The following is a 22,678-nucleotide window of genomic DNA, read 5'->3' on the forward strand; positions in this document are numbered from 1 at the left end:
GCTCTGGGAGCACGCATGGCCTCTGGGAGCATGCAGGGGCTGTGAGGGCACACAGGGGCTGTGGGGGCACACATGGGCTCTGGGGAGCACACAGGGCCTCTGGGAGCACACAGGGCCTGTGGGAGGAGCACACAGGGGCTCTGGGGAGCACACAGGGGCTGTGGAGACCCACAAGGGCTGTGGGGGCACACCGGGCTGTGGGGGCACACAGGGGCTGTGGGGAGCACACAGGGGCTGTGGGGGCACACAGGGGCTGTGGGAGCACATAGGGGCTGTGGGGAGCACACATGGGCTGTGGGAGCACACAGGGGCTCTGGGAGCACACAGGGGATCCACAGCACCAGGAAGGAGGGGGATGCAGCTGGCCGGTGTGGGGCCTCTGAGAGGAGGCAACGAGGCTGCAAAATGGGCCACCTTGCTGTGAAGGAGGTTCACAGAGCTCCACTTCCTCTCTGTCTGTCCCCAGACGTCTCCCACAGGAAGCCTGGGTCCAGCCACTCACCACCCTCCTTGCCTGGGGCATGCCCACTGTTATCTGTAGGCTCAGTGAAGAGGAAGGCCCTTCTCTGCAAGGACCTGGCCTTTGTTCCCCACCCCCACCCTGCCCCCTGCTCACCCTCAAGGGCCTCAGGGCACCCTGTGGGCCCCTTTCTCTGAATCACACATATTCTGTTTTATTTTCAGGGACAAGAGGAAGGCAGCACTCACTGAATCCCTCCTTAGTCCTAGGTGATCCCCTAGTTACCCTGAGAGGCAGACATGTTCCCTGCTCTACAGAGAGGATGCTGAGGTCCATCCAGCCCTGCACACCTCAGGCGCAAGCCAAAAAGGAAGGGAAATCCCAGACCGGCTATTGTTTCCCTTGACCCATGGCCAGAGGGCCAGGCACTCCCCTCCTGCCTCACAGCTTCCCCTCAGGAAGCAGGAATCTCCTTGCAGCTGGAGCCCCCCCCCCCCCGCCCGCCACCCCGAGGCCATGCCTGTCCAAGAGCAAGAACAAGGATGCTTCTGTGTATGCGCAGGATGCCATAATCCAGGCACTCAGGCTCTCCCAGGAGCAGGAAAAGGAGGAGGTACACTACACCCCTGCTCGAGGAGGCAGGCCCCCCCCTCCAGGTGGCCCCTACCAGCATGAAGCATGGAGTCCCCAGGCCCACCCCCAAGGCTGTGCAGGAGCCCTGGCTGCTGGGGCCCCACAGGAGGGTGAGCCAGGCCCAGGTGAGATGCAGCCGACCCAGGAGTGCTCCTTCCCTCATGGGACACACAGAGGAATGTGGGGTGCCCTAGCCTGTTCCCCTGAGCACAGAGAGGCCAAACCCCCAGGGTGGGGCACACACAGCCCTGTTCTTTCCAGGAAAGAGCAAGAGCCAGGGCCCTGCCCCAGACTACGCCTCCCTCCCACCCCCCACCTGCTGGCGGGAGGGCACTGGGCTTCCGCACCTGGGCTGGGCCTTGACTGTGAACGAGTTGCTCCCGTGCTGCTTCTCCAGGCTGACCAGCACATCGTTGAGGTTCTGGTTGAGCTGCAGGAGGAATGGCAAGTAGGTGGGAAGAGCCTCTGGGGCTGCCAAACACCCCCCTCTCCCCTGCTCCTCCCCACACCTAGCCCTGTCGTGCACCCCTGCCCCTTACCAGGAATAAGCGTTTTGTACCCCATGGGTGGGTGCTGGGAAAGGCACACCAAACCCAGAAACACGAAGGGAAAAAACAGAGGGAGTGGACGACAGTGCTAATCATTACTGCTTCTGAGGACCATCTTCTCTCTTCTTTCTACTTGCAGAAATTTCCTAAAACACCTCATGCAGCTTGTACTTTTTTTAAATTTTTTAAAATTATTTTTGCAAACTAACTGTTGATTATAATTGTTAAGGTCATTTTGCCAAGAGGTTTTCAGGCCACACTACAACTGCCAGAGATTTCACTAAAAACGATTTCACAGCTGGGATAAGAGTACACAGTGATTCTCATTCCTGAAATACATTTCCCTCTCTCGCGCTGGCAACTAGGAAGCTCAGAAGTGAATTTTCCTCCAACTTCACATAAATGTTTTCTTCCCCCAAACCTCTCTTCCTGTTTGTTTTTTAAACTTTTCATACGTTGTCTCAGGAAGGAAAAGAATGGGAAGATGTAAAGGGCAGGAAATCACAGTCAGGGTGGTGACTCAGGGACAGACCCCAAGCTGCTTTTTCTCCCCTGCCCTGGCCTGGACTCCACCACCATCACTTGGTTCCTCTGCACCCAAGAGACAGAGTCCGTGGCCCCTCGAGTGCCTAGAGCGAGGGACTGCCAATACTGGGCCTGTCCAACTCTGCTTTGTAGTTTAACCGCCAGTTAAAATGAAAATAATACACCTTGGGAATTTTAGCTAATGAGACCCCTTCGTACACCGGATTCTGGCAGATGAAGCAGACAAGATTCAATGTCTTAAGAAACATGAGAAAAAAACTGAGGAAATTCTAGTAATTTATGGACCATTTGCCATCGAATGGGAAAGGGCCACCACCATTCTCTGACAGAGCTCCCTGAGCCTGCACCTGAGAACACACGGCACCTCAGGACAGACTGGTTCCCTCCAGGCAGGGGGACTGGGGGCGGGCCCCGCTCACAGCCTCCCCAGCAGGGAAGAGGGGGGTGGCCTCCCTCGGCAGAGAGCATGGCCCAAAGGGGCCACCGGGACCCACCTTACTCATCTCCTTATGGAAGTTCTCCTCCAGGCCTGCAATGCTCTGGAACGTGTTGACGTAGAAACCTACACGGCTGCGGGGGTGGGGAACACACAGGTCAGCTTGGGCGCCCAGGAGACACACACAAAGTCACAAAGTCACACCTACACCCTCCCCAGACACAAACCAGGGGAGGGTGCAGAGATGAGACATATGCATCCTCGGGAGGGGGAGAGAGGCAGGCCAAGGCTCAGCACCGCTGCCTCCCCTCCCAGGACTCACCTGTTCCATAGGGAAGGCAGCTCTTCCTGCAGATCCACGTTCATCTCCTCAAACACCTTCTGGGCTTTGATGAGCTCCTCCTCTGCCTGAAGGGCAGGACAGGTCACTGCCCCCTGCTGGGCCTCTGTCCCAGCCAGCCCCCAGGCCCTGCTCCCCCTAACCACCCATCCCCCAGGCCCTGCTCCCCCTAACCTCCCATCCCCCCAAACCCTGCTCCTCCTAACCTCCCATCCCCCAAGACCTCCCCCTAACCTCCCACCCACCCCCCAACACCTGCTCCTCCTAACCTCCCATCTGCCCCACTGGGACCAGAGCTCTGGGCAAAATGGGGGTGAACTGGATGAAAACGCTCAGCAGGACCTCCCCATGCAGCCCCTTAGGCCCCTACAGCTAGATTTATAGCATTTGCTCCAGGAAGGGAAAACTGAGCAGTCCTGGTAAAAGGGCGACCCCCCTCATCAGGCCAAGGTGGGCCAGGAAGCAGAGGAGGGAAGAACAGGGCACAAGAAAGCTCCAGACAAGGAGCCCGGAGGCTGGGGCACAGAGGCAGACCCCAGACCCAGCCGGCAGGAACTCTGCCCCCTTACATGTGTGAACCCCTCTCAGGCTGAGAGTCAGCCTGCTGCCCAGCTCCCTCGGACTTGCCCTTGCTGTTCCTGCCTGAGTGTCCCTTTCTCAAGCAGGCTCCTACTCAGCCTCAGCCAGCAGCCTGCATTTCATTTCACCTCTGGAGGAGGAGGTAGGACGCACTGCTCACTCCTCTCTCCTCTGTGACCTGTCCCCACCAGACAGAGCCCAGCGGCGTGTCCTCAGGCACGTCCAGGAAAGATGGGGGAGGGGGGGAGAGGGCAGGGCCGGGGGAGGAGGGAGCTAGGCAGCCGGCAGCGCGCCACTGCTCATCCCAGAGCCCTCCCCCTCGCAGGGCCGGCACAGCGCCCTCCAGGCCCGCTCACCCCCACCAGGAGGTGGCGCCCAGGCCCTGTCCCAGAGCTGAGGGCGGAGCCGGGCGAGGGAGGCGCTGAGTCACAGACCCCAGGCCGCCCAGGGGCTCTGCTTGCTCATCAAGAGGGCGCTGCTGGAAACAGTGACTGGGGATTGGAGGTCTGAGTCACAGCCGAGGAACGTGGCAGGCCCCTCCCCGGGAGAAAGCTCCGGCCAGCAGCCTCACGTCCTCAGGCCCCTGGCACACCAGCCACCTGACCAGGGCGACAAACTGCCACCAGGCACACGATTTCCGCAGCCCACCCAGCTGTCCTGTCCAGCCTCGGGCCCTATCGGCGCTGCACCCGGCCAGCCTGCCTTGGTGACCGTGATGGGGCTGCAGGAGAGAGCCACCCCCTCGCCCCTGATGACAATTACCTCAGGGTGCTGGAGCTTTCGAGAGTGAGCATGAGCTCCTCTCCCAACTGCTTAAAATCTAATTCTAAACCTGAAGGTGCAAGAGGGTGAAAAACAAGGAAAGAAAAGAGTCCGGACACACTCGCCTCGGGCATCTCTGGGAGAGGATAGGACCCAGCAGGCCTGCCTGGCCGCACTGCGCTGGGCATCCGAGCGGGACTGGGGGGCACTTGCAGGATGAGTTCTGGCCTGGTCACACAGCCCTCCCACCTGACGGTCTGGGCGCTGGCTCGAGGCCACGTTCCCCGGGGAGCTGCTCTGGTCCGGCCCAGTTTCCCCAGAGGCCACCTCTCCGTGGAGACTTGGCCTCAACCCCACGACGCCGGCCCTGACGCCCCAGATGAACAGCAGTGACAGTGACGGTGAGGGTGGCCCGCAGCTCGACGCCGTAGGCCAGGCCCTGCCCGTGTGCCCAGCAATGCTGCGAAGCACGGGGTGGCCCTGTTTCAGCATTCCTGGAAGTCAGGGCCTGTATCTGTTATTCCCTTCGGGTCACATTCTTCCTATTCTGGCTGTTTCTGAAGCGCTGGAGGGGGTGGGGGTCCAGGAGAGCTCGCCAGCCCTGGTGGCTGGGCTACAGGCCAATGGACACATGGAGCAGACTGAAGCAGGCCTGCTGGCTGTGCACAGGGCACCAGGGTCCTGCAGGCGGCTTTGGGGGACTGTGGCCCTTGAGGAGAGCCCAGGGGATATGTGGCACTGGTCAGCTTAGAGAGCACAGCCTGCCTGGGTCGCGCTGTCTCCCCAGAGTCAAGCCAGCCAGCAGGGCAGCCCCAGGGCCCCAGTGCCCCAGCTCACGGCCAGCCAGCTGCCCGTGGGAACTCAGAAGATGCCCCAGCCTCCAGCCAGGCGCGAGGCAGGGTGGGGGCAGAGAGAGGATGTGCTCAAATAAAAACTGGGTCCAAATGGGAAAGCCAATTGGGCTGAAAGGCCAAACATCTGCAGTCCAACATCCAAAGATGAGATCATGTGCCTTCGCCTCCCTAGCGGCTCCCCTGAGGTGGGGGGGATGGGGCCCTCCCAGCAGGACGCCCTACCCACACCCAACCCGGGAGCCCAAAGGCAGCCACAGGCACCACCCCAAGCTCCAATCCCCCAGAAGCAACAAAGCCTTCACCTGGTCTCCTGCCAAACCCATCTCCGGGAAAACTATGCAGAAACCCTGGGTCTAGGTCAGTGGCCCCAACCCCCTCCAGCCAGAAGTCCTGAACTCTACAGGCAGGGCTGGGGCCCCAGCCTCTAGCTCCTTCCTCCACCTCCTGGGGGCCATCTCCCCCAGGTCTTGGACATCCAGGGTCATGCCACCCTCGGGGCAGGGCTGTTGACCACTCAGTGCCTCCAAAGTCAGCCCATAACTTTGGCCTGAAAGAAATCAGGCAGCAGGTCAGGTAAGAAATTGGGCCGCGAGCCCATGCTGAGCCCAGAGCCCTCCACATCACAAGCATTCAACACATGTGGGTTGAAGATGATGAAATCAGGAGGTGGCCCAGAAAAAAATGGGGCAGCTGCCCAAAGAGAAACCCGACCTGCTGGGTCAGAGCTCCGTTGCCCACCCCCACCTCAGGACCATGAAGGGGTGCTGGGGTCCTGTGAGTGTCCCTGGAGAGAAAACCATGAGGCCACCTCTCCCAGGGTATACCTAGCCGTCCCTGGCTACGCTGTGCTCCCCCGAAACCCAGTCCGTCCCAAGGGCAGACGACTGTGAAGAGTGAAGTGTTACCAGGGTATTAAGATCAGTCAGGAGTTCTGTAAAAAAAGCCTCCTCCAAGAAGCCCTCCAGAACCACCGTGGTGCATAGTTTGCCCTTTGTGAAATCCCCAAAGAGCCGACCTCCAGGCCCTCAGATCCCGGCCACAGCTGAAGAGACTTCCCAGGGAGTCCCCTCTAGGGGGCACTATGAGGGCCCACAGGTACCAAGCGTCCCTGTGAGCTGGAGATTTCGCCTCTCTGGGCAGGGTAGTGTCTTCAGTAAATTCTGGATACCCTCACAACTTTTACTAGGCGTGAAGGACGACACATGTCCGGACAGGAGCCCTCAGAGAGGACAAATGGCTTTCCTGCATTCCCAGAGGCTAGGATTTCATAGATTCTCAGGACTACCAGAGACCAGGGCAAGAAGCAGCAGACTGGGGTCCTCCCAGGTTAACCAGAGCCCCAAGCCTCCCTGAGTCGCCCACATTTGACCTCAGGTCTCCTCTGACACAGGAGCTCTCCCAGCGGAGGCATTTGAAAACAGCCCTGCCCCCCAACTCAGGAAAGAGACTGTGCCCTCCCCCCTCCCCAGGCAGTGCAAGACGGGCGCCCAGCGCCAAGGACAGGACAACAGACCAGAAGGCGCCAGCACGTGCAAGGTTAGAAGCCAGTGTCACCTGATTTCGGAGCAGGTTAGTTTGAGCTACGAGGTGAGCCTGCAGTTTGCCTTGGCACCACTGGGGGGCGGCTTTCTCAAGCAGCGAGACAGGCTGGGGGTGGGGAGGGGAGGTCAAGGCGAAGGAGAGAGAAACAGGAGGGACATGGGGAGAGAGAAACAGAGACACAGATATTAAACACCAAGTCCAAACGGCCCGAACACAGTGACAGACAAGCTGGCTGCCCCTCCAGGGGGCCAGCCCCCCAGCAGGTAAAGGCCCCTGGAGGTAAAGAGAATTAAGGGGAGCCCCAGGCAAAGGGCAGAGAGGGGAGTGAACTCCAACTGCAAAGCAAAAATGTGAGAATGGTTAGTGAGAGAAGAGGGGCTCAGCAAGCTTGGTCCCGCCCTGGGGTGGGCTGGGGAGGGGACCCACCCTCAGCCCCTCAGCTGCGGACAGTGTGACCAGCCCAAGACCTGTGCTCCCAGGCTTGTTCCAGCTGAGACAGGGTCACTGCGGATCCCATGACAGAATTCCACTCAGAGCACGCCAGGTCGGGCAGGGCCCTTCCAGCGAAACCGGAGCCAGGCCTGTTCTCATCCTGGAAAGTGGCCTCAGAGCAGGGCGGAGGGGCCACGGGCCAGAGCAAGCACCAGGGGATGGGTAGGAAGTGGGCCTTCGCCCAGGTGCCCACAGGGGACTTTCACTCGCCCTCCGTGGGCCCAGCACCAGCCCCCACCCCGCTCTGCTACCTGAAGGGTCACCGGCTCTACACCCATCTGCAAGTGGGGCTGGTGGTTCCTGGGGAGCAGCGAACATCAACAGCGCAAAGGGCTGCAGCGCAGAGGGAGGCCCATCCAGAGGACCTGGGTACCTGGCCTGAGGATGCTCCTGCAGCCCTGCCCTCCGGCCCTTACCTTGGCAATTTTGGCTTCGTCCTTCTTTTTGGCGGTTTGGAGGGACTCGTAATGGTGCCGGGCACTGTCGTAGTCCACCAGCTTCCTCCCTCGCTTGGCAATGCGTGCCTGGAGGACAGACGGGGTCGGGGAGCAGTGCTGAGAGGGCCTCACCCGTGCTGAGACCCTGCCCAGGCTAGGCCCAAAGAAACTGGGGGGAGACGGAGGGCACAGGGCAGTCGACCCTGGGCTCAAGGAGGGCATCTCATGCACGCTGGAAACATTCCCTCCAGCATTTCTGGTGACAAAGAGCGCACCCCTTCAAGGCAGTCCTTGTCCTCTGGGGTCCTTTCTCACACAGAGGCCAGACCATGTGCTCAATATCCACCCATTTTTGTCAGTGCCCGCCAGCCGCTACTGTGGGGGACAAGCCTCTTCCCTGGCCTGGCCCTCAGCTCCTTGAAGATGCCCCCCGGACCCCTGCTTCTCTTCTCCCAGGCCAACACCATCAGCCTCCCTTCTATACTCTTCATTAGGCACCTTCAGGAGCCTGAGGCATCTGCACTGGGTGGCCATGGGGGCCAGCATGGGGCCTGACCCCCAGAGGACTGGGCCAAACACCTCTGCCTTCATGTCTGAAGCACCTGGGGTCCACTGGCCTGAGACCCTCGTATACTGACCATTCCCAGTACCTGGGGGCTGGCTCTCTGGACACACAATATAACACAAATACACCCAGAGAAAAGGGAACACACATAACTATGCACACATTCCCTTCTAAGCACACATAGCCTAACACAGTGACCCTATAGCCTATAACACAGGCCCAGGCCTCACACCCCCTTAATATATCTTATACGACCCTATAGTCACTGCACAGGGACACGGCCACACACACACACACGCACCACGGGTTCTCTTCCCATAGCCCAGAGATGCAAAGGTACTGGGCCCCCAAAGCCCTCAGCTCAGAAGGGCCCAGGTCTGGGGGCTGGTGGGCTGACCTCAGACGGAGCAGCCCTGGAGGGATGAATTGCTGGGTGAAGGAGATGCCTGCCTTCAGGGCACAGTCACCTCAGTGCTTGAGCCTTCCCCCCATCCCTCTGCGCCCCCTCCTGCTCCCCCGCCCAGCCTACCAGATCTGTGTACCAGGTCTACACAGAGGGCCTCTCACCTTGATGTCAGGGAACTGGCCCAGGTATGTGTCCATGGTCAGCAGTGCCTGGTCCACCAGCTTCTGGTGGTAATCCAGCCAGAGGAGGTCGTTGTTCTGAAGGACGTGAGAGCTCCTGAGCACAGCGCCAGGGGAGCTGGTCCATACCCAGCCCCCAGCCCTCTCCTCCCAGAGACCTGGGGTCAGCTTTAGCCCCTCACTTCGCAGCTCAGAAGCTTCTCAGAAGCTCAGCTTCCTCAGGTATAAGATGGGGGTACTATATAATAACTCCTGCCCTATAGCCTCTTGTGGGGCAACCATAAGGAGCAGAGAAGCCCAGGGCCGGGGAGCAGAGGTGGACTTGCCCAAGGGCACACAGCATGTGCCTGCCTGAAAACCAGAAGGGCGTGTCCCAGAGGGCAAGGCAGGCTGAGAGGGGAGCTGAGGAGGGCCCTCGGGGAAGGACTGCGGCCACCTGCCTCCCGCTCACCTCGGCTATCTTGTTTGCTTCATCCCTGCCGGGCCATTCGGGCTCGTACACCTCCTGCAGACATTCGTTTAGTTTCTTGGAGGCCTCGTGCATGGCTGTGGGGTAGAAGGGCCATGCTGCAGCCAGGGCCGCGGGTCACCCTTGCCCAGACCCCCAAAGGCCCAGGAGGTATGGGGGTCCCGACTGCCAGCCCTCACCCCTCCACCACAAACCCTGCTCCCCTTCCCAGCACTGCACCCATCAGCATCACTCGGCAAAGGTCCCTCAGTGTCCCATGAAGCCCACCTACCCAGGAGCCCCACCTGCCCCTTACCTTTGACTGAGGCCAGGTAGGTCCGGAGATCCTTCTGCAGTCGAGTGCCCTCAGTCTGCAAAGAGAATGATGAGGGCAGCATGAGGGCCTAGGGTACACCCTGTGCCTGCCCCTGGCGTTCCTGCACCCCCTGTGGACAGATGCAGGCTGCTCCTGACCCCCTGGAGCACAGCGGCTATTGCCTCTCTGGCCACAGATGCGTCCTGGGCATCCAGTGTTCCTCAGCACCATCCCTGCCCCAGGAGCCCTGCGCCCCTGGGAAGGCGTCCTGAGTTTGCTGGCACCTGTCTCTTCCAGGCACTCTTAGCAGCCCTGTAAGGAAGGCAGGGAAATAGAATCGCCCTCCACCTTGACTAAGACACTGGGGCACAGGCTGAATGACACACACGGCACAGTGCACACACCCACCAGGCGTGGGCCAGGTGACCAGTGAGCACAGAGCACAGGAGTGGGACACCCAGCACCTTGTCCTGAAAGCCCACGCCAGCAGGCTCCCAGTGCGCCGTGCAGGGACAGAGCGTGGCGCTGGAGGTGGGTGGGTAGGTAGGCTGTGGAAGGTGGAAGGGAATGGCTTAGCCAGGCTTCAGAGAAGGGTGGGAATCTCAGGACACTGGCCCAGCCAAGAGGGAGGGTGTAGCATGTAGGAAGAAAAGCCTGGCCCAAAGGCTGGGCCAGGCGGTGAAGACCCTGAGCTGGGGAGGCAGCCCAGGGGCGCCCGGAGACAGCAAAGCCAGCACAGGGGTGGCCCCACAGACAGAGCCCACAGTCCCTGTGGATTATCAATACCATACGAGGCAGGAGCGGGAGAGCTGAGTGCCAGGGGAGAGAGGGGGCCAACAGGCTGAGGCAACAGGTGATGGACAGCAAGATGTGCAAGTCTCCTGAGGCCGTGTGTAAAGTGGGAGCGTGCGCATAGGCGTTGGCGCTATGAAGACCCAAGTCCGGCCCTTAGTAGGCGTGTAGCCTCAAGGAAGTTACCGAAACTCTCTGAGCCTCAGTCTCCTCTTCTGTCAGCTGGGGGTGAATGACCCCCCGCCCCCCGCAGACCACAAGCCTAAGTGGGCCAGGCCAGGCGCCCAGACTTCAAGGCTCAGCTCTATGCTGAGGGTGGTGACCTGGGGCAGAGGGGAAGCGGGGCATGAGGAGGGCAGGGCCTCTGGAACGGGGAAGAGCACCCTCCTCACACCTCCCTGCCCTCCCTGCTTGCACAGCCCTGGGTCCCCTTGCCTTGGTGGGGGGTGAGAGAGATGCGGACTGGCACCAGCCGCAGCCCACCCTCCTGGCCTGCCTGGGGCTTCTGCAGATGGAAGGTGGTCTTGACTCCAGCTGAGGGCAAGCAGGGACACAGCCGACCTCCCAGGCTCACCCCAGCCACCCTCAAACCTCTCCTGCCCCGCCCCCCCCAAGCAGGCCCTCCCTCCTCCTGGCTAGGGCCCACTCTTCCTCCCTGGTGTCCTCAGGGCATGGCGCACCAGCCGCTTCTCCCCCTGCGCCATCTTCCTGGCTGAGGACTGGAGAAGCTGAGTAGCTCAGCGGCTCCCCCAGGGTTCACAGCCTGGTGGGGTGGGTGGGAGCCCCCAGCAGCCTGCACCCTCCAATGCCACTTGCAGCTGCCTGTGTAGTACAGCGAATGCTTCCAGAAGACAGCAGAGGTGTGGTGCAGGGAGGCTTCAGGTCAGTGCATGCGATGTACAGTTGGGGGGAACCCCTCCCCAAAAGTCCTCCAGTCCCCCCAAAGTAGCCTGTCGAACTGTGGCCACACCTAACTCTGAGGAACGTAAAAGTTGGAGACTTGTTGGTTAGAGATTAAAGGAAGAAACGAGAGGCCGGTACAGAGCACTGGATCCAAAGCTGTCTGGAGTTCCATCTCGGATCAGATGCGCCCGTGTGGGACCGGGAATGACGAAGGGCCATCCCCATTCTTGATGCTTTGGCGGCTGAGGTGACGATTCAAGTGTGCTCATGATGTGATTCTATTGGTCATCTGATCCTGCAGAATCTTCCAGGCTCAGCTCCTCTTCCTGCCAAGCTCGGTCATCCCACTCCCCTCCCCACTGTTCCTACACTGCACCCCGAGGAAGGGGTCTCTGTGGGGTGGGCTGCTACGCTTGCCCGGGCCTCAGGCCGTACCAGGGCTCCTTGTGTCCCCCAAACAAGGGCCTCGCTGTGAGCAGGCACACTGGGCACAGATGTGCAAGGGGCCCGCCAGAGCCCGCCTCGCACGTGCCAACCGCAGCTGGGCCCCGGAGCCACGCCCCCCAGTCAGTCCCGGGGTCAGAGGCAGCCCTCCCCTAGTCAGCCCCCCAGGGTCAGACACAGCCCTCGGCCACACAGCTGCCTGCCAAGCCCAGCGCCCAGGCAGGCCGACACAGAACCTGTGTGTTTGCTCCCAAGCTGGCTCTATGGCCCCCCCACAGGGCACCGAGAAAGGACTCTCTGGAGGTTCCCAGGGCTCTAACACCCCTCGCAGAGCAGCCGAGGGAAGCATAAGGCTTGGAGCACAGCCCTTCAGCCTGCCCTCCTGGCTCTGGACTCAGAGGAATCTAGAAGGACCCACAGCCCCATACGAAAACCCTGGGTAGTTCCACGGGTGGCTTGGCCACTCCCCACATCCCTGCTCTACCTCCCTGCAATGGGTGCTTCCTGCCCTCTCTGACACCAGCCCCAACAGCATGGAACCCCCTCCGGCCCCTTTGATTCTTGCTTCTCTGCCTTCAGTTCCAGAGGGTCCTCACCCAATCGCCAGGGACACCCTCTTTGAACCGAGCAGGCCCTAAGATCAAGACGGAATCTGACCTGCGCCATCTCAGCGACAGAGAAGCAAATAGTACAAATGAGCCCTGGGGTGCAAGCTACAGGTGGCCCCTGAGGAAGCGCTTGGCCCACCAGGTGGACCCAGGATGGCTTCCAGGAAGGCCTGAGTTGGACCTGAGCTGCGGGACAGTAGGCAAGGATGTGAGTGGGCCCTTGGGTTTTCCCAGTGCAGAGACAGAGGGCAGAAGTGCCAAGACTGCCACCAAGTGGGGCCAGGAGGGGCTCTGAAACGTGCCCCTGGGACAGCTGGGTGACCTACACCCTCACCTAGGGCACTCATGGGGGGGGGCGGGGGGAGGGAGGAGGAGATTTGCTTCCTTGAGAACCATATTCCTGCCACCCTAGCCCCCAACTGGCTCTGGGCCCGCTGTGCTTGCTCTTCACAGGTACACAGCAGGAGACCTTCCACACTCCACTTCCACCCGCCTTTCCCAGGGTCACCCAGGCCCAGGGCCCTGGCTACCCCCACGCCCCAATCAAATCCAGAACTGCATAGCTGCCTTCAACCCCAAGAGAGCGTCACCCCAAGCTTCAAATGAAGCCTCACATCCTCCCCCTCTGACATGCCAGCCACCCTACCCAATCTGAGGACAGACAGAGCCCAGCTCAAGTGACCATTCTGTGTCCACCACCCGCACTGGCTATCTTTAGCCCTGGCCTCGCTGCCTGGCCCCTGTGCCCAAGGATCACTGAGTGACTCTCCGTCCAGAGCTGGGGCCCAGAGGGGTTGACTCTGAGGGACGAAGGTGGAGAGCAACGCTGTGGTCACAGCACTGGGGCCAGACCACAGGGAAACTCAGCTCCCAAACCTGTGCTTTCTTCACCTTCCACCGAACAGCCCAGCCTGCTCTGAGGCAGCCTAATCACCCCCACCCAGCTCAGTCACCCCCTCAGGTCAGGTCACCCTCTGCCCAGCTCAGGTCACCCTCCCCAGTGCAGGTCAACCCCCTCCCAGGTCAGGTGATCCCCTGCCCAGCTCAGGTCACCCTCCCAGCTCAGTCACCCCCCACCCAGATCAGGTCACCCCCGACCCAGCTCAGTCGACCCCCCAGCTCAGTCACCCTCCCCAGCTCAGTCACCCCCCACCCAGCTCAGGTCACCCTCCTCCCACCCCGTCCAGCTCAGGAGCCGCCTAATCTCTCTCCCTAGCCCAGACAGGTGTCCTCAGGACTGGGGCTCAGCTCCAGCAGGGGTGCCTGAGAGTGGGCAGATCTGGACACCAGACCACTGTGTGTCCTTGGCAGAGTCACTTAGAGCTCCAAGTACCCATCTATAAAATGGGAAATATCAGCGTCTGCCTCAAGAAGGCAAGGTTAATGTCTGAAACCCCAGCAGTACCTAGTCTATAGTAGGCACTCTAGTGATTCCCTAAAAGACTTTCAGAACATCCTGCAGCCTGAGGAAGCCAGCTGAGTAGGGCACAGACCCCGGGAGGTTTCAGGAGACAGCATCAGAAGCAAAGACGTCAGGTTTCTTATCCAAGCCGCCATTTCGCAGGTGAGACAACTGAGGCCCAAGGAGCAGAGGCTCATGCAGGGCCACAGAGGCAGTAGACTCAGCCCTGCCCCCCACAGCAGCCCATCCCTATCATGCCCCCTGGCTCTTTCCCAGCATGCCCCCTACTCTCTCCCAACATGCCTCCAGGCCTTCCCCCAGCATCCCCCAGCCCTGCCCCCTGCATGCCCCCTACTCTCTCCCAAGCCCTCCCCCAGCATGCTCACCCCACCCCACCCCCACCTGCTCCCAGCATGCCCCTGGCCCTCCCCCAGCATGCCCCCTACTCTCTCCCAGCATGACCCCGGCCCACTCCCAGCATCCTCCCTGGGACCCGCATGCCCCCCACTCTGACCCAGCATGCCTCCACCCCCTATCCCCACATGTTCCCTGGCCCTCTCCCAGCTTCTTTCTGACCTTCTCCCAGCTGCTCCTTAACCCTCCCAGTATGCTCCTTCTCCCTCCCCTGTCACCCCAGCCGTCTCCCAGCATGCTCCCCAGCCCCCAGCCCCCAGCCAGTGACCTGTCAAGGTTCTCCAAAGAAAACACCCCCGCCCAGGTTGCATCCCAGCTGCAGAGGCATTGGTGGGCAGCTTCAGTGCTTTCAGGGGCCTCAGACATGGACAAGGAGGAGGAAGAAGACTGGTCTGGGCCTATCTGGCCCCTTTCCTAGTGCTGCTTAGACCCTGACCCCACCCCCATTCTCATTCCTAGTGGCGTCTCCTGGCCTCCATTCCCATCTGTCACTCAGAGCATGAACTGCAGAAGCCATAGGGCCATGGCCTAGCTCTCCCTCCCTTCCCATGACCTTGGCCCTTCCCAGGGAGGGGATAATCACCAAGGTCATCTCATTCCTGGCTTCTATGCCCTCAGACACAGCTGCAGAAGTGACTTATTCTAGACTTAGCAGATTTATGTAAGGAAAAAGGTTTCAGGGACGTCCCAGTTGAGGCATTCAGGGTCCTTCAGTCAAGAAGGTACATGAAGTCCTCCCTGGTATTGAACCACCGCCCCCAGGCTGCCAGTGTGATTAATCCCCTCTGTCACTGGTCTCTGACCTATGCAAAGGGACTTGATAATCGTGCCACTGCAGTCTTTGGGATCAAACAAGTGTGGATCTAAATACACTCCCAAAACAAGATGGCCTTGGACAAATTACCCAGCTTCTCTGAGCCCTGACTGTTTCATCTATAAAAAGGGAACAATGATACCGGAAAGCTTATAAGGATGCTGGGAGGCACACACGGGCCACGTCCAGCAGCTGCTCAGATCAGATCCTGTCTGCTCTGCTCCCATAGCAAACTCTCCAATACCACTCTCCTCCCAGGAGGCTTCTTTAGCTCCTTGCCTTGACATCCAAGGGTTTCTAGAGTCTGGCCAAAACCCACTGCCTGCTCCCATCCAAATGCCACGCCCACCCCCCAGGCCTCCAATCTTCCCCATGGTCCATGCCCAGAGCCACTGCTCCCTCCTCCAGGAAGTCTTCTGTAACCTCACCTCTGGCCCCTGCTTCCCGTTCTCTTACTCCATAAATTCAGCTCTTGACATTTCCTACCTGGCAGCCACAATTCCATTTTGCACAAGCTCCGAGGCCAAAGACCACCCACACTCACCAGCTGTTTGTTGAAATTCTGGACACACTGTTCAAACTGCTCATCCTTCGTCTCATCCGCCTTCCCTAGTTTCTGGAGGACCTGCCAAGGCCGAGAGAGAAGGAAGCATTACATTGAGAAAGCGACTGCCAACCCAGAGTGCCTGATCGCCAACACCACAGATGCTCCCCACCCCCACCAGGGTCCTGGAGGCCCGCGGCCAGCATCACCCAGCCCAGGGCACTAGGACCCTCAGAAGGCCTCGTGGCTGCCGTGAGCCCAAAAGGCAGCCCTGAGTCCATCCAGTCCTGAGACCTCCCCGTCCTCCATCCAGGGCTCACCCATTGGCCAAGAGGAGGAGCTCAGGTCAGGTTTGCTGCAGGGGCTGAAACCGGGAGGAGGGGAGCTCCAAAGGCGGAACAGCCCCGAGTGGGAGGTGACACCCCGGGACAAGGAGGGCAGCAAAGGGTGGCTTAGGTCAGACTCCTGGTGTCCCAAGCTGACTAGATTTTCAGAAGTGACCTCTGCCAGCCACCCTGCTCCCTCCTCTACAGCCCAGCAGGCCACACCAGGCCCACACACACTAACACACAAAAATACACACACACACACACACACACGGGCTCACAGCCACCCACTCTCCTCCCAGCTAGATGTCCCAGAAGTGGACTGTCCCCGGGTGAGTCACACTGTGCCTCCTCAGCTGTGTGGGGGGAGCAGAGACGGATGGGTAAGGGCAGGGAGACCTGAAGCCAGAAGAGGAGGAAAGACCTAAAAGAGAAGGAGCCGGATCAGGAGTCAGAGAGGAAGTCTGATGAGAGAGGGAAGGGGGTGGAGGCCGGGAGGGGTGAAGGCAGCAGGAGAGGAGAGGGCCTGAACGAGAAAGATGAGGGATGGAGGCAGAAAGGGGAACCTGTGGTAAAGACGGGGTGGGTTTACAGCGAGAGAGGGAGGCTGAGACCCCCGCTTCTGGCACCCCCATGGGAAGCAGGAGGACACTGAGACATTCGGTACAGGCAGTAGCCACAGCCTGACAAGCATGGGAAGGAAAGGTGGCGGTGGGTGGGCGTGGCAGATAGAGGGGGGAAAAGTCTGCCCAAACCAAGGGAGACCCTGTCCCTGAACACAGTCCGGGCCCTTCTCAGCGGTGCTGCCCCCAGTCTGGCTGGCTCCGGGGCCACGGCGAGGTCCATGGGCTCTCAGACTGACTCTCAGCATGGAGCACATTCAGCCGTCTCGTCAAGTGCCTGCCGTGGGCTTCTCTGCTGGGGCAGCAGACATCAATCAGACATGGATGCAGCCAGACAGAGGGAAGCACCTGGGGCTGTGGGAGCCCAGAGTAGGGATCCCACGCAGCCTGGGCAATCAGGGAAGACTTCCTGGGGGAAGGGGCAGCTTAGCCGGCAGGGATGAACTTGCAGCCAAGCAAGGAGAGCAGAGAGATGTGGTACATTACCAGGAATTTCCAAATAGCTCAGGGTGACCAGAAGTCACAGCGGACGATGAGGGAGGACATGGGCAGCACAGGGGCAGTGTGCGCATGGGACAGCAGCCCACTGACAGCCTGTGCTACAGCGGTCAGAACGCGGTATCTCAGGCAAGCACAGCTGCAGGCTAATGTCGAGGGGAGAGGAAAAAGGCAAAACAAAACCACCCTGAGCAAGAAAATGGGCATTTCCCGCCATCCACGGGCTCCCCCACTCCTCCCCTTTGGCAGCAGCACCCAGCTGGTCCCGTGGAAACGGGGTGGAGCTGTGGAGGCACCTGGCCTGCTCTGCATGGAACTGGAGTAGGTGACTCACCCCACTATCAGACGCCGGCCCCTTGGCCCCGCCACCTCCAAAGACAGAAATGGAACACTAGGTGGGAAAGAACTTCTAGAAGCCGACAGCAGCCACAAAGGTGAGGAAGAGGCTCCCAGGAAGCAGGGTCCAGGCCTGGTCGGCCCTCAAGGCCAGAAAACTGGGAAGGTGGCCCTGTCCACCCCCTGCCTCCCTTCTCCCCAAGGAGATGTACTCAGTCAGCACAAGTCCCTGGTGCCCACTGTGCCACCAGAGCCCGAGGTCTCCTAGCCCCCAGGCCTGCACATGCACGCACAGCTGGCTATGTGCTCCACCCAGACAGCCTTGAGAGCGGCCAGCCACAGCGAGCTACGCCAGGCAGTGAGAAGACCCGTCAGAAAAGGCACTTTCTCTCTGAGCCTCAAGCGCCTTGTCTGATAAATCAAGAGAATGGCAGCACCCACCTTAAGGCTCCTATCTGTAAAATATGTCTCTGTACCTGGCATACTCGACAGCAATCTCCTACAAGGCCTTCCGAGCAGCCTTCACGCGATTGGGGGCCAGGCCTAACACCAGGCAACCCCCATGCCCAGTGCAGACTGAGAGCTTCCCAAGAAGCCAGACAGAATTCAGGTGCACACGCACCGAACGTACATGTGTGGGCATGCGTGCACACACAGTGAACTCCTATCCACCCGTCAAAACGCTGCTCATATGTTACCTCCTCCATGAAGGCGTCCCTGCCTGCTCTCCCCCCAACACCACTCTGTACCACTTAACGGCTGGGACCTACTCTCCTCACTGCTGTGGGAGGTGCCCAGTGTCTGCCTCTGGCTCTCTGCCCCGGCCATACAAGCAGCCTGAGGTCGGAGACACTGGGCCACACAAGCAGCCTGAGGTTGGAGACACTGGGCCACACAAGCAGCCTGAGGTCGGAGATGGTGTCCAGCCTCTTGTGCGTCTCCAGCTCCTGCAAAGGGCTGACTGAAAACAGGACAGACACAGCTTGTTCTTGGTGGCTGCTGGCTAATCTAAGCCATGACCTTCAACAAAAACATCCCATCTCTCAGGCTAAGTATCCTCTTAGGCAAAATGGGAGGGCTGTGTATAGAAAGTACTCAACCTGACACAGGGACGGAAAGCTGACCGTGAAGGGTCAACGTTAGAATTCGGGTTAGAATTGGCACTCGCGTAACCTAAGGGCTGGTCTTGGACAATCTGGGCCCACTCCAGGGGTTCCAAGCCTGAAGAGCCCGTATGCAGGGGAATGACCAGCTTGGGAAGGTAGCCTGGTCCAGCTCCACATGGCCTCGGCTAACTGCCTAACCTCTCCACACCTATGGTCAGTACGGCACGTCCACAGGCTGAGGCTCAGGAGAACGCCCGGTGAGGCGCATGCTGCTCTCGGCCTCATTAATCCGCACTGTACCTACCCCATTTTATAGGTGACACAGCTGGGTTCCCGCTCTCAAGGTGCTGCTGGTGTGGCTACTAAAGGGAAAAGCAGGCTAGGCCCTGCCCGCCTCGGAGCAAGGACGAAGATAAATTTGTCTGTTAAAATCCCACAGCTTCCCCACTACCAGGTTCCTTTTCTCCAGCTTCTGTAACTGGACTCCTTCCATGGCCCAGCTGCTGGTCAAGAGGCCTTTGTGAGCCCAGACCATGACCCACCCGCTCTGCTCCCCATCACCTAGCAGCTGTTCGGCCATGCTGCAATCTGTCCCCATCCCCGGGGAAGGCCTCGAGGCTGCCCTCTCCAGTTGCCACCCGTGCCTTCACCTAGGACACACACGCACACACCCGGCCCTCTACTCACCAAGAGGCAAGCCATAGCCAAGGCCTCAGGCCTTAAGGACACAGGTGCTCTGCCCACTCAGTACGCGGTTGGTTAGTGGGGCCACCTGGTGCCCCGCGCACACACAGACCACTGACAGCGGCAGGGGAACTCTGGACACCCAGAGGGGCCTGGCCCCGGGGGCCCAGAGAATGCAGGACAACCAAGATGGTCTTCTGGGATGAGCGGGAGGTGGGGAGAGAGGCAAGATTCCCATGGTCTGTCCAGGGTTCTGCAGGGGGAGAGCCCCAGACACACCAGTGACACACTCGGGCACTTGTCACACGTGTCTCCCTCTGTGATAAACACAAGCCCTTCTCATGCTGGGGCAGGGGACAGGCGCACAGACCCTGGCACATCTTGGTGCTTGCCCGGGGGAGGGAGTGAGGACAGCTCAGCAGGTGGGAGAGCTTCAGATCAGTGCCCCTCCTGCTTCTCAACACACCCTCAGCCCGCCCAGAGCAGTGGAGCTGCCGTCCTCAGGAGGGACAGTCCAGGGCAGGGTGGAGAGGACAAACCTCCTTCTGACAACATCCACGGTTCAGCCTCACCGAGCCTGCGCTGTGAACCGGGGCCGGCAGCCCCTCCCTGCGCAGGGCAGGAGGCTCACCAGGGCTTGGTGAGCTTCGGAGGAAGGAGGGCCCCTTCCTCAGCCCCTCACAGCCCAGAGCATCCGGCTCCCGCAGCCCGAAATGGGGAGTCCTGACAGACCTTCAGCTCTCCTCCTCCCAGTCAGCAAACGGCCCCCTGGGGACAGGCATGTGTGCCTCTACACAGCCATGTTGTGTGACCACCAAACCCGGAGGAACAGGAAGGTCCCCCCAGGGCCAGGCTTGTTTGCACTAGGAGCAGTTTATCACTCATTGCTCACTGAGCGCCAGTAAAGTAAATCTTTACAGATACCAGGCGCACCCTCCTATAGGTAAGTGTCTTCACCTCCACGTGACAGAGGGCAGGCGAGTGCAGATAAGCCAGGACACGACAGCCAGGAGTAAGCTCTGAGCCGCCCTGCTGCTCCTAACCTCCGAAACTGTGGAGCAGCACCCAGTAGACCTCACCCAGCACCAGCCACTCCAGCCCAGCAGACACGGTGTGGATGTGAGGTCTGCAGGTGCTCACCCCCGGGGCTACCCTGGGTGGCCCTGCTTGGAGCCCTGAGACACCCCCCTGTGGGGTGGGGCGGGCGGGGGGAGGTGGCTCTAAGGCCTCCTTCCTCCAGAGAGGGGCTGGCTTCCCCTGCACTGAGGGGACACATGCTCACATCTGAATGGCACGGCCCAGGGCAGGAGTAAGTGCTTTTTAGAACCCAAGGCTGGGGAGCAGAGCCACGTCCAGGGCCCCGGGAGGGAAGCCCAAGGGAGGCCAGCCGGTGTCCCCAGTCAGCCCCGGGGCCCAGCCTCTGGGCCAGGCAGGAAAGCCAGGGCTCCTGCAGCAGCCATGGCAGCCTTGTGATGACTGCTGCAGCGGCGTGTCACACAGCTGGCTGAGACAGGGACCCGCCCGCACTTTGCCCAGCACGTCCATCACACACACCCACAACATGAGAGGTAGCAGGGGGCTCATCCAGCTCCCTGCAGGAACCGACCCCCCAGCCGCCGAGACCCCATTCACCTTCCTCATCATCTCCCGGCACCAACGCCTCTGTCCGGTCGGTGGAGAAGTGAGCTGCACCGGGGGGCTGGGCCCTCGCTGCCACCTCACTGCTTCCTCCCAGGGGAGCTCGCGGTCAGGGAACCACAGTGACAGGATGCCGGTTTTTGCACCTCATACAGAGGCTCCCAGACAGGCAGGACAGGCCGACAGACAGACAGAGGGGCAGGCAGGTAGGAGGCCAGGCTTTCCCACAGGGCACTCAGTACACACAGCTGGGCTCCGTCCTGAGGCTCAGACACCTCAACGGGGGGGAAAGGCCAGGGCCGCCCCTCCTCCAGGGCAGACCTGCCAATTTGGCATATTCTGCCCACCCCACTGTGGGCCTCTGGGTTTCTGACTCACACGCCCTTCCCCACCCCGACACCCCGGGGCTTTCTCTCGTCCCTTGGCCCTGAGTGCCTCCCTCTCCACCCTTTCTCCCACACACAGCTGGGGTGGGCCGGGCTAGGGAGCTGCACAGCTGGCCTTCTGTTCTCCCACTCCAATGCTGCAGGTCCCTCAACCCCTGCGACAGGCTCTGACACTAGCGGCCCGAGCCTGTTCCCACCCTGGTCTCAGACCCGCCCCTAGCGACCCAGGCTCTGGGCAGGACCCCGGCAGCACCCAAGTGAGGGCACAGAAGGACAGGACAGAGGCAGGCCCCCAAGCCCGGGACCCACTGCCACACTGCATATGCCCCTATGCTGAACCATTCCTGCAAGGAGCTCTCGCTGTCTTCAGGGGGAGGTGTGTTCCTTGCTATTGAGGAGTATCTCATTTAACCTCTAGGCCATATCCTGAGCTACATACTCTTACCCCCAATTTAGAGATAAGAAAAGTAAGGCTGAGACATTAAGTAATTTGGCCGGCCAGCCAGGACCCTGCGGCTTTGTGGTGGCCGTGAAACAAGTGTGGCTCAGATCTCAGCTGTGGTGGCAGATGAACCAGACCTCTAGACCCATCACCGCGCTCCAGCCAAGGCCACACTGCCCATGGGCCTACTCTAGCCAGTGACTGATGTGCTGAGGTTGCACATCAGCCCCAATGGGCTCCTCCAGCAGGCGAGTCTGGCCAAGGACCACCGCCCCCCCCAAGCCTTGCTGAACCCTTCCCAGCGCTGAGCTGCAGGCTGAGTGCCTTGCCCAGGATGCTTCCTCCTTGGCCTCTTCTATGGTGGCCATCTGGCACTCCCATTTAATGAGAAAGAAGACCGAGGGACAGAGCGCTGAGGTGGCCTGTGGCCTGGCCAAGGTTAGACCCCAGGGCTCCTTACGTCTGGGTCCTTCCACTGGGTGCCACCCCTGAGGTGTGGCTTTGACCGTGGCCATAAGGAAATAGCTTCCTCTTCTCGTTCTCAGCACCCAGCCCCAGCGAAGCTTGCCCCTCCCTCGGAGAGACTTGCGGACCCACCCACCCAGCCACGCAGAGCAGTCAGGCAGCTCTGCCTTCGAGCAAGCAGCCTCGCTTCCTCCCTGGTGGTCTCCTGGTGACTTAGCAGCCCCAGGGCTCCTGCTATGCCTTTGCATTGGGCAGGGACCCAGGGGAAAGGGATAAAATGAGGGGCCTGACCTCTCTTGGAAGGAGTGTGGCCCCACTCCAGCCCAGCTGTGGCCCGCAGGAGGAGAAGCCACACAAGCTCCTGCCCGGGAGCAGAGCCCAGGGCCCCAGAAAGCAGGTCCAGAACACACAGCAGAGTGGCCCTGGCTAGTAAAGCTCCCAGGCCCTCCTTCAGGGCCAGGCTGGCCGCGCATCAGGCTTTCCCTTACAACTTCCCGAAGGCTCAAAGACTTTTCAAGAAAGATAAATGTTGAAACACTGGCCTTGGGCAAGAGCCAAGAGCAGCATTCCATCCCCAGGAGGCAGGAATGCTCCCGGGCGCCCAGGCCCCCCACGCAGCGCCCCTGTGCACACTCACCGGCTCCCACGCACAGGCAGCAGGCACGCCCAATACCCACACACCCACCTGCTGACGCCCACCCACGTGTCTG

General features: G+C 60.4%; 1 protein-coding gene across 16 annotated transcripts in view; it reads right to left on the minus strand.

Moving 5' to 3' along the window:
• BIN1 (bridging integrator 1) overlaps positions 1-22,678 on the minus strand; it is a 54,467-nt gene that overhangs the window by 12,831 nt on the left and 18,958 nt on the right. For 9 of the 16 annotated variants that reach the window (XM_039253178.1, XM_039253182.1, XM_039253181.1 and 6 more), the window contains exons 2-10: positions 15,465-15,545; positions 9,544-9,598; positions 9,231-9,325; positions 8,762-8,857; positions 7,609-7,716; positions 6,713-6,805; positions 2,946-3,031; positions 2,682-2,757; positions 1,441-1,523 (exon numbers count right to left, since the gene is read on the minus strand). In XM_039253178.1, the coding sequence (XP_039109109.1) occupies positions 1,441-1,523; positions 2,682-2,757; positions 2,946-3,031; positions 6,713-6,805; positions 7,609-7,716; positions 8,762-8,857; positions 9,231-9,325; positions 9,544-9,598; positions 15,465-15,545 (773 nt within the window). Of the gene's footprint in view, positions 1-1,440; positions 1,524-2,681; positions 2,758-2,945; positions 3,032-6,712; positions 6,806-7,608; positions 7,717-8,761; positions 8,858-9,230; positions 9,326-9,543; positions 9,599-15,464; positions 15,546-16,899; positions 17,058-22,678 lie in introns of all 16 variants that reach the window. The other 7 variants (XM_039253180.1, XM_039253184.1, XM_039253189.1 and 4 more) reach the window with 2 other exon arrangements.

This window comes from Hyaena hyaena, unplaced genomic scaffold, assembly GCF_003009895.1.
Source record: "Hyaena hyaena isolate Hyena2069 unplaced genomic scaffold, ASM300989v1 scaffold_441, whole genome shotgun sequence".
NCBI classification, from domain to species: Eukaryota; Metazoa; Chordata; class Mammalia; order Carnivora; family Hyaenidae; genus Hyaena; species Hyaena hyaena.